Source organism: Antechinus flavipes, chromosome 4 (assembly GCF_016432865.1).
Source record: "Antechinus flavipes isolate AdamAnt ecotype Samford, QLD, Australia chromosome 4, AdamAnt_v2, whole genome shotgun sequence".
Taxonomy (NCBI): Eukaryota; Metazoa; Chordata; class Mammalia; order Dasyuromorphia; family Dasyuridae; genus Antechinus; species Antechinus flavipes.
In genome coordinates this window covers 171,497,964-171,509,778 of record NC_067401.1, presented here as the reverse complement: position 1 = coordinate 171,509,778, position 11,815 = coordinate 171,497,964, and the positions used below count along the sequence as shown (strand labels likewise).

General features: G+C 37.9%; 1 protein-coding gene across 6 annotated transcripts in view; it reads right to left on the bottom strand.

The window, feature by feature from the left end:
* Window positions 1–2,286: 2,286 nt before the first annotated feature.
* Window positions 2,287–11,815, bottom strand: part of TMC6 (transmembrane channel like 6) — a 52,585-nt gene continuing 43,056 nt past the window's right edge. For all 6 annotated transcript variants that reach the window (XM_051995498.1, XM_051995499.1, XM_051995494.1 and 3 more), the window contains 7 exons: window positions 10,146–10,243; window positions 8,540–8,632; window positions 7,803–7,878; window positions 6,989–7,122; window positions 6,525–6,701; window positions 5,019–5,097; window positions 2,287–4,279 (listed from right to left, as the gene is read on the bottom strand). In XM_051995498.1, the coding sequence (XP_051851458.1) occupies window positions 4,214–4,279; window positions 5,019–5,097; window positions 6,525–6,701; window positions 6,989–7,122; window positions 7,803–7,878; window positions 8,540–8,632; window positions 10,146–10,243 (723 nt within the window). In that variant the 3' untranslated portion in view covers window positions 2,287–4,213. The remainder of the gene's footprint in view (window positions 4,280–5,018; window positions 5,098–6,524; window positions 6,702–6,988; window positions 7,123–7,802; window positions 7,879–8,539; window positions 8,633–10,145; window positions 10,244–11,815) is intronic.

The window sequence follows — 11,815 nt, the reverse complement described above, 5'->3', positions numbered from 1 at the left end:
TATAAGATGGTAGTTACTGATGTTTTTCATGTCACTTTTTTGGGGGTAAAATTTAAATATCAGCAAACTATCCATCCAAGCAAAATGATCCAAGATAAAAATGGAAAGAAGATTGTAAAAAAAAAAAATAGAAAAAGTTTGATTCCACAAATAATTTTTCATCAAGAATAATGAAATACTATTGGGATTATATCCCAAAGAGATCTTAAAGTAGGGAAACGGACCCACATGTGCAAAAATGTTTGTGCAGCCCTTTTTGTAGTGGCAAGAAATTGGAAACTGAGTGGATGATCATCAAATGGAGAATAGCTGAATAAGTTACGGTATATGAATGTTATGGAATATTATTGTTCTATAAGAAACAATCAACAGAATGATTTCAAAGAGGCCTGGAGAGACTTACATAAACTAATGCTAAGTGAAATAAGCAGAACCAGGAGATCATTATACACGACAAGACTATACAATGATCAATTCTGATGGACGTGGCTCTCTTCAACAATGAGATGATTCAAACCAGTGCCAGTTGTTCAGTAATGAAGAAAGCCATTTACTCCCAGAGAGAGGACCATGGGAACTGAGTGTGCACCACAACATAGCATTCTCACTCCCTCTGTTGTTGTTTCCTTTCGTTTTCTTTCTTTTTTCATTTTTTTTCTTCCTTCTTGATCTGATTTTTCTTGTGCAGCAAGATAACTATATAAATATGTATACATATATTGGATGTAACATATATTTAAACAAATTTAACATATATTGGACTATCTGCCAGCTAGGGGAGGGGGTAGGGGGGAGGAGGGGAAAATTTGGAACAAAAGGTTTTGCAAGGGTCAATGTTGAAAAATTACCCATGCATATGTTTTGTAAATAAAAAGCTTTAATTTAAAAAAAAAATTAAACAACATTTAAATCTGTGAGATGCTCACAGAGGTGATAAAAATGAACCAAGATGAAGAAAGTAGATGGATAAGAAGGAAAATGGAGATGGAGACAACACAACTGTGTGAGCACTGAGGGACCAACATACTAGTTAACTGAAAGATGAGAAGAAATCAAAAGTTTTGGAAAGTAAAGTTTTAGAAAAGTTGATGATATATTTCTATGAAGGAGGGTTGTTGCAAAAACTAAATGCAGATGACATTTTGCTGGTCACATTAGGTCCCAGGACACTGCAGAACCTTCCAGAAGAGATTCATAACCATGCAAAGGAATTTGGTATAGCCATTCACAGAAGAAAAGGCGATTTATGAAGAATGTCTCTCTACAGACTAGATTATAATGTGTAGTCAAATGACATAAAGAATTTGTCTCTCAGTATACATATATACATATAGTTATTGTGCACGGAAATACACACACACACACACACACACACACACACACACACATATAGTGTATATGTATCATATACCCAAAGAGTTGGGTAAGAATTAAACATGAATGAATGCCTTAAAAAAAAAAAAAAAAAAAAAAAGGTAATGATAGTAGATGATGGTAGTATGACATAGTACATAAAGGTCCAGTCTTGTAGACATGGAGATCTGGATTCAAGTCCTCCTTTTCACAAATTTTAGCATGTAACTGTAACCTTTTTAGGCTTTAAGTTACAAGGTTGCTGATTCACATCTTAGGAAGAGATTTGTATAACTTGGTTCATCATACTGATGAGAACCTAGGTCCTCCCCTTACCCATGATGCCTCAACAAAACAAAAAAAAAACCCTAACATTTAAATAATTAAAATATTATTTAAAGGTTCACAAAGCATTATATATATATATATATATTTCATTTGATCCTCAGAACTCCATGAGATAGGTACTATCAAAGCTATCATCCCATTTTATTTTTTTCTCTTTGTGGAGAAGCAAAGCAATTGGGGTTAAGTAATTTGCCCAGGGTCATAAAGCTAGTGTTCAGGCTGGATTTTAACTCAAGTCTTCAGGGCCAATACTCTATCCACTGCATCATCTAACTGTCTCTATCATTCCCATTGTGAGGAAACTGAAATTCAAGAAGCCAGGATTTGCTCCTGATTATCCAGCTAGAGATAGAGTTCAATATGAGTTTTTATACCTAGTAAATCAGAAAAGTGAGACCATTCTATCACTTAGTATAGTGATCTACTTGTTAGAGAAAAGGAAAGAAGTTAAACATATACAGAGATTATGTCATTAATTATCAGCTAGGAAGAAAATTAGTCTATTCAAGAATTAGAATCCAATTTCATTTCTACTTTTTTTTTTAACAATTATTTTAAATAAGATGATATGTACACAGACTGATATAAATAAAAATAATCTTGAATTTTATTTCTTGAATTCTACAGCAAAGATGCAGGCTCAGTCATTTTTTTCACAGATCTTTAGTCAATACAGAAGGGTTTTCCTAAACAAAGAAATAACTAATCTTTTTAATAGAAGTACCAATGGATTTTTGATTCATTCTTTTTCCTAATTTTTCTTACCTGCTATATTATATATGAAAATTATTTTCCTTACCTGCTATATGGGAGCACAGTGAAACAGAGCCAGACCAGGAAGAACTAAGTTCAAATCCAACATTAGACACTTTCTAGCTATGGGATCTTGGGTATGTCACCTAATCTGTTTGCCTTAGTTTCCTCTTCTATAAAATGAACTAGAGAAGGAAATGGTGAACTATTCCATATTTTTGCCAAGAAAATCCCAAATGGGGTCATAGAGCCAGATGTGACTGAAGTCACTGAACAACAAAATACTATATATAGCATAACAGCTAGGAAAAGATGTATATGCATATATAAAGCTTTCCTCCCTACACCCCCAAGATACATGCGCACACACGCACATGCGCACACACATGCACATGCGCACACACACACAACCTGTTCATATTTAGTGGCTATTGTAAAATTATAGAATGCCAGAGCTAGCTGGAAGGGAACTTTAGGGTCCTCAAATCCAACCCTCTCATTTTACAGATGAAGAAACTGAAACCCAGAGATTGGAAACAGTTTGTTCAGGGTTAAAACCTTCCTCAGTCAAGGAAAATAAGGAATAGAAGAGAGAATCCCCTTGACCATCAAGATAACAACAATAGTAACTAGCATTTATAAAACTTTAAGGTCTACAAAAATCTTCTCATATATAATCTTATTTCATCCTCATAACAACCATGTGAGATAGTAGCTATTATTGTCCCCATTTTACAGATGAATGAAGATTAACAATTCTGTCCAGAGTCACAGAGCTAGTAAACATTTGAGTGAGGATTTGACCACAAGTCTACCTGACTCCAATCATGCACCATTTTTGCTACAATATCTCATATCAGTGCATCACTCTTAACTCGGGGATAGAGATTTCCAGAGAATAGAGATTTTTGGCACTGTTTTCAGGAAGGTAACTAACTAGCAAGGTAGTTAGGGGTGTGGAGGAGGATAAAAAGGCTGAGACGCTAGGGAAAACATTTAACTATCATTCCCTATCAGGCTCAAGATGCTTCATTGTGAAATGAGAAAACTAATAGCTCCCCCCAATGCAAGAGGATTTTGTACACTAGAGAATTATCAGAAGATATCACTGTCACTGCACTTCTGGTAAGCCAATCTTTTGCCCAGCCCAGTCCTAGATTGTCTATGTCTGCATCTCCCTTTCCTTGTTATGTCTACTACCCACCTCACCCTCACCCAGCCACAGCTCTGGGTGCCCATTGCCCCATTATGGCCTCTCACCTTCTGGCTTCAGACCCTTATTGGTGGATTGCCTTCTTCTCTTTTTTGTTTTTTGTTTTTTCTTTTAATAACTTTTTATTGACAGAATCCATACCAGGGTAATTTTTTACAGCATTATTCCTTGCACTCACTTCTATTCCGATTTTTCCCCTCCCTCCCTTCACTCCCTCCCCCAGATGGCAAGCAGTCCTTTACATGTTAAATAGGTTACAGTATATCCTAGATACAATATATGTGTGCAGAACTGAACAGTTCTCTTGTTGCACAGGGAGAATTGGATTCAGAAGGTATAAATAACATGGGAAGAAAAACAAAAATGCAAGCAGTTTATATTCATTTCCCAGTGTTCTTTCTTTGGGTGTAGCTGCTTCTGTCCATCCTTAATCAATTGAAACTGAATTAGCTCTCTTTAGCAAAGAGATCCACTTCCACCAGAATACATCCTCAAACAGTATCGTTGTTGAGGTATATAATGATCTCCTGGTTCTGCTCATTTCACTTAGATTGCCTTCTTCTCATAGATGGAGTGAATTTTGTTGATAAGGAAGATTTTGTCTTCTCCCTCCTGGAACAGTGGAGACCCAGAGAAAAAGAGAAGATTAAGAAAGAAAGGGACGAGACACAGATGAGCAGAAGGAACGAGCTCATCTCACACACACACACACACACACACACACACACACACACACACATGCATGCATTGCAACAATATACATACATCCAGACCCACCACATGTGTGTATATATCATGCATACATGTGCGCACACACATGGGCACAACAAACCCCATAAATGTAAGCATACATGCATGGGTATGTGTATATATATAATTATATATTTATCTATAATTATATATATATATATTACATATGTAATATATGTATATCATATTAATTACATATAAATATTATATATATATTACACACACATATAATACACATACCAATACATGTGTACATGCACAATTCCTGTTGGTCGCAACATTATATGCACACACATGCTACATAGAAGCACATACCAAATGCACTGTGCATACACACACACATACTTAAAGCCCATGCCACATCACACATGTTCAGGACACTGCATGTTTACACATACCACACACACATTTGTGCATGCAGACCACATACAAATACTGCATATACACCACATACACCTATAGGTGCACACATTATATACATATACTATGTACATGGCGTATGTGCATGCATGCACACAACCCACATGCACATGCGTGCATCACACACACATACACACACACACACACACACACACACACACACACACTCACACACTCTTACATTATTAATATGTTCCTTGAGGAGGCAGATAACTTTCCGCTGTCCCTTCACCACCTGGATATTGAAATAGATTGCAACTCTAAAAAACAAAACAAAGCACAAAAGTTCATAAATACAAGCTATTTGTTGCACATGAAGGCAATTATAGTAGCCCCTCCACTCACTGGTAAACAGGTATTTACTAACCCTCAGGTTCATTAGCTTAGAGTGACATGCAAAGATGATTTGGATAGCAAGTTCTCATCCATGGGCTAGTGAGCTTCCCTCCCAGATCCAGGACAATCTGTGCCCCTTATCTTAGCCAGATCTAAAGGATGTAGGCCAGAAAAGTGAAGGAAATAGACTGCACAGAGGATAGAACATTGCATGGGAAGATAAACTGCAATTTCTATCTGGCTTCAGGCACTTATAACTGTGTGACCCCAAGCAAATCATTTAACCTCTGCCTGCCTCAGTTTCCTCATCTGTAAAATAAGGATAATAACAGGACCCACCTTCCAGGGTTGTTATGAGGATCAAATGAGATATTAGTAAAGTACTTTGTAAACCATTAAAGTATTACAGAAAAGCTAGTATTATTTCTTAAGAACTTTGGAACTGACTGGGTGTTATAGGAGACGCTGTCACAGGACCATCTTTATAGAACGTGCTGTGCTTAATGAGAAAAGCAGAACTGAATGTGAGATGTGGAAAACTAAAGAATCCATCCCAGATGTTCACATGGACCATTTGTGTCTGAGGTGTAGCAGAGCATTCTGAGCTTGTTAGTCAAAGCAGCCACAGTCACACAATAAGTTTGTTGATTCTAATACAGTGATGTCATTTTGGTCATCTTTGACAATGTGACAACTATAACTATATAGGTTAGCTGAATAAACCAGTGATGATGATGATGAAGGCACTGCATCATTCTCATAAATAAGGACAATAACTCTCTTTACTGAGCAAAGCCCTGTGACAAGTGCTACTTGAGAGGGAGAAAGAACATTTGTATTTTTTATTTTAATTTTTATTATTTGTATTGTTTCTAGGAATATAGATGAAATGTCTTGCCTTCCATTCCTTGTAACAGGAAGAGGAGATGGTATGTTAGACATGCTCCTATGACCATTTAGCTCAACAAATTTATTTTACAAAGAAGAAAACCAAAAACCAGATGGAAGGAAGAGTCACACAATTATTCATCTTCAGGCAGAGGCCAGATGGTCATTTGTCAAGATCTTGAGGAAAGGATTTCTATTGAGATACATAGTCTTTGAGAGCCTTTTCAATTGTGACCTAGTAGCAGGTCCTATGTCACACATAGTTATATGACCAATCCTTTGCTTACAACATATAAGGTGGCTAGACGGGGTCCGAGATCAGAGAGCAGAGGATGGGGGCGGGGGGTGGTGGTGGTAAATGAACCATAATCTGAGGATGTGGAATAGTTTCTCTCAAAGAAAATGAAGGGGTCATAGGATCATTTCCCAACTCCCTCCCCACCCTATAGCCCTATTTACTCACAGAAGCACAATTGACATAAGGAAAATAAAAAAGGTATTTTCCACAAGATTCTGGTGAATCCAGGTAAACCAAGTAACACTGGGACTGGCTTCCTCCAGGTGACGAATCCAAATTTTCCCAGCCTCATAGATGGTGTCCAAGGTCCGGAAGGGGCCGCAAGTTCTGGAGGGTCTCACTCTGAAGAGGAGAGATTACATAAACAATATGAGCCTTAAAAACTTACCCTCAGGTCCTAAAATGATCCCAAAGCCAGGTGCTTCCCCTCATCCCAGTTCCTAGTTCTAGTGTTCATCACTTCCAGCATGGAAAGATTGGCCCTTCATAGACACTCAATTGAAATATCTTCCTCACTCTCACACCACTCTTACCACCCAGTTCTATCCCTACATCCTAGGAGAAACTGTCAGCAAGACAAATCAAATAAATACATCCCAAAGCTGACCTTTCCAAAAATGTCTACTTACTGCCAGATGGCATAGGAAAGGAATATGGCTGCCCCTAAGAAGGAGGGGAAGCAGAGGAGAGTGATGAAAATAGTGGTCATATGTGAAGCTCTCCAGGGTTTCCTAGGTGCCTGGCAGTTTGCCATGAGGCTGATCTAGAAAAAAAAAAAAGACAAAACAGGTTGTTTTTTGTAATTCTTCTCTCTCTGCCTCCATCCTTCTAACCTAGAAATCTAGGGAAGGAGAGAGGAAAGTGCACAGACAGACCAAAGGGGTTCAAAAGGCTTTGGAGTTTTGTTTTGTTTTATTGTTGCAGAGTCAGCAAGGTTGGAGAAAATAAAGAATAAAGAAGGAAATCTGTTTAGAGAAAGGCATAATGGAAGCAGAAGACAGAGGTAAGTGGTTCTATAACCCAGCAAATTTCCATATAGAAAGGAAATGGAAAGAATAATTTAGATAAGTCACAAGGGGAAATTGAAATCTCTTGAAAAAGGTCAGAATCAATTATATATAAAACACTCTGAAGTAACAACATACACCCTTCTATATTTCTTTGAGATTCTAGCCTCTTTTCTACACAGTAACTCTGAAAAGTAGGTGTTGAATTCTTTTTACAAGTGAGTCTTGTTTGCTGTGTAGATATAGAACAGCCCACAGTTTCAGCGAAGAAGTCAATTTCTAAGACTATGATTTCATCCTTCAGGGTAAACATTAAATTGTGAGCTCCTCGAGGGATTGTCTTTTGCCTCTACCACCAGTATTTAGCACAGTGCCTGGCACACAGGACGTCCTTAATAAATATTTATTGACTGACTCCACAGTAGGACCTCATTACCTTCTTGATATAGAACAAGAACAGGAGCTTGAGAACCTGGATGACAGGCAGAAGAGGAGAGAAGAGAACACCCAGCCTGTAGAAAGAGAGAAAAACAGAAGAGAAAGCTCCCTCCAAATCTAAGACTACAAAGATCTGCTCCCAACCTCTGCCCTGCCTCCCCATCCCTTGGGGCAGAAAACTGATGAGCCTGTATTCAAAGAGGTTATGAAGTTCTCTGAGTAGGGGGACGAGGGGGGGGAGAGGGAAGTTTTTCATTTGTCATTCAGTGTATTCAAGGACATAATGGAAGGATTTCCAGCAGAGGAGATCTGCTGGTCAATGAAAATGGCCACAAATCCCCTCCTTTCTTCCATCTAAGGTATCATGATAGAAAATAATGGAATCCAGGACTGGGCCATACTCTCAAAAATAATCCCAAGAAAACCTCACCCAGAAGTGAATCTGCCACCATCTCATAGGGGTAGCCATGGAAATGAAATATAAACCTTGTCCTCCTCTTGTGATTTTTGAGGAGACTGGGCAAGAGATTCAAAAAAACTAGATGGAAAACTGGAAAATCTTCCCCTTAGCCTGTAGGAACACAGGGAAACATGGTACCTGTCCTTTACTGAAGCCTGATCTAGCTGAAGGATGCCTCTGTACACCTTTGCAGAAGTATTTCTTCCACTTCAGAGCCAAGAAGTTATTCACACAGGCTCTGTGAAGCTACTAAGGGATCAAAGTGGAGAACTCACCAGGTCAGGGTCTGTCCATAAATCAACTCCAGTACATTTCGAGCAACATCAAACTCTGGTTTCCGATCCCGCTTCAGCTTCTCTGAAATGAGCCTAAAGGGCAAAAATAGCATTGTACCTGAAATATACTTTGCAAATCTTAAAGTTCTAAATAATAATGATGATTATCATATCTAGCATTTATATAGCTGTATAAGTATCATAATAATAATTAAAATAGCTAGCACTTACAAAACACTTTAAGATTTACAAACTGCTAATACTTCTTGTTGTGTGACCCTAGATAAGTCACTTAACCTCAAACTTATTGCTATTATTATTCCCACTTTACAGATGGTAAATGGAGACAGAGATTAAATGATTTGTTCAAGTATCATAATGCTAACTTTATTCAGCTAGCATTATTATTCAATTCAAAAGAGATAAGAATGTCAGATGTTGTTATATTGACTAGGGTTTAGTCCTAGCTTTGCCACTAACTAGTTGTGTGATACTTTCTCTAGAAAGTAAAGTTTCCCTTTTTAAATCTCAGTTCTCTCTCATAAAATAAGGGAGTTTGACTTAATCTCATAAAGGTCCCTGCAGCAATATTTTATAATCTGGAGCACAGAACTATGCTATGTAAGATCACATAACTGGGAATTGTACAAACCCATGATCTTTCACCACACCATTTTGAGAGGCTAAAAATGCCAGCATTTGTTATACTGAATTAATGTGAGAATCAATCATTTGCACATGGGAGAAGAGGGAACAAAGAAAGTTTAAGTAGTTTGCCAGAGGTTGCAGAGTAAGTCAATAGACTCACCAAGGAGAGAAATATAGAGCTTTTTCTTTTTAATTTTTTAAAATCTATACTAATACTACTACTAATAATAATACTCATATAGCACTTTGAGGTTCACAAAACTTTATTTTTGTATTATCTCCTTTGATCTTTTTAGCAATCTCATGTAGTAAGTGCTCCATTTTACAATTGACAAGTAAATTTCTGAGAGATTAAGTGGTTGGTCAAGGGCCACATAATCAAGTGCCAGAGCCAAGACTTAGAATCCAGGTCTTCTGGACTCAAAATCCAGAGCTCTGGAGAAAGGGAGAAAAAAGGGAGGGAGGGAAGGAGGAGGGAAGGGAAGGAAGAAAGAGAGAGGGGAAGGAAAGAGGGAAGGAAAAGAGGGAGGTGATGGGAGAGGGAGTAGAGGGAGAGAAGGAGGGGACAGATGTAGGGAGTAAAGGGAGAGAGGGAGGGGAAGGAAGGAGAGAGTAGAGGGAGAGAGAAAGGGGAAGGAGGGAGGGAGTAGAGGGAGAGGAGAGAAGGGAAGAAGGGGGGGGGGGGAGAAGAGTTTTCCAACTGACCAGTTCCAATTTGTGGTCTAGTTCTAGCACAGAATTTATTTATTCTTCATTTTCAAAGAGAACATCAAAGAGATGATGCCATAACATACAAGCGAATTGGATTTAAATGAGCCAGGGTTGTGCAAAGTCACCTGCCTCATTTTCCCCTCCAGAGCCATTTGGGTCCAGTGGCCGGATATAGATCAGGAGATGGCCCTCGATACAGAAGGAAACCTTGGCCTTTTTCAGCTAAAATCTTGAGCAGATCTCTTACCTCCAGACCAGCTCTCCAAAGAAGGTGTCCACAAGTGTAAAGATAAAGTCCATCACCATGAAGCGGTAGAGCTCCTGCCCCACAAATGTCTCCCAGCACTGGTGATGATAAAAAAAGAACCCTCTAATAGCAGCACACACTTGTAGGTTTTGTGTTTACAAAGCAGTCCCTTATAGATTATTTTATTTAAAGGTAGGTTCTGCAAAGCGCATCAATCAATTCTCTTCCAGCCCTAAGAGAAAATATAATCTTTCTCCATTCTTTTATATAAATTTTATTTCTTTTTTATAAAACTTTTTATTTTCAAAACATATACCGTATATACTCGAGTATAAGCCGACCCATTCGGTTGAATATAAGCCGAGGCCCCTAATTTTAACCAAAAATCTGGGAAAACTTATTATATCAGTAGGTTTAGGTAGCGCACCGGTGCCCGCAGAGGAGGAGAGCGGGTGCCAGTATACGTATGTAGAGCGGTTGCCAACATTAGTATACAGTCCGGTTACCAACTGTGATACTACAGGAACAGCCACATCACCGTAGCAACGGCTGGCCCTGTAGTATCACAGTCAGCACTCGCGCTGTATACTACACAGCAGCAGGGGGCATTCAAAGGGATATTTATACATGTTTTATCTAGTGACTCGAGTATAAGCTGAGGAGGGGATTTTCTGCCCAAAAATTGGGCAGAAAAACTCGGCTTATACTCAAGTATATATGGTACATAAGATAATTTTCAACATTCACCTTTGCAAAACCTTATGTTTCAAATTATTTTCTTTCTTCCTTCTCTCCACCCTCTTCCCTAGACAGCAAGTAATGCAATACAGATTCAACATGTGCAATTCATCTATACATATTTCCACAATTATCATGTTGCACAAGAAAAATCAGATCAAAAAGAAAAAAGAAAACAAAATGCAAACTACAACAAAAAAGTGAAAATACTATGTTGTGATCCACACTCAGTTCCCACAGTCCTCTCACTGGATGCAAATGGCTCTCTTCATCACAAGATTATAGGAATTGATCTGAATCATCTCATTGTTGAAAAGACCCAGCTTTTGGGATAAGAACTCACTATTTGACAAAAACTGCTAGGAAAATTAGAAACTACTATAGAAGAAATTAGGACTTGACCCACACCTAACACCATATACCAAGATAAGATCTAAATGGGTTCATGATTTAGATATAAAGAGTGATATTATCAGCAAATTAGAAGAACATAGGATAGTTTGTTTACCTCTCAAATCTATGAAGGAGGAAGGCATGTGTGTCCAAAGAAGAACTGAAACTCATAATTGAACACCAGATAGATAATTCTGATTATATTAAGTTAAAAAGTTTTTGAACAAACAAAACTAATATAGACAAGATCAGAAGGGAAACAATAAATTGGGAAATTATATTTACATTTAAGGTTCTAATAAAGGCCTAATTTCTAAAATATATAGATAATTTACTCAAATTTGTAAGAATTCAAGCCATTCTCCAAGGGACAAATGGTCAAAGAATATGAACAGACAATTTTCAGATGAAGAAATTAAAACCATTTCTAATCATATGAGAAGGTGCTCTAAAATCACTATTGATCAGAGAAATACAAATTAAGACAACTCTAAGATACCACTACACACCCCTCAGAATGGCTGAGATGACAGGAAAAG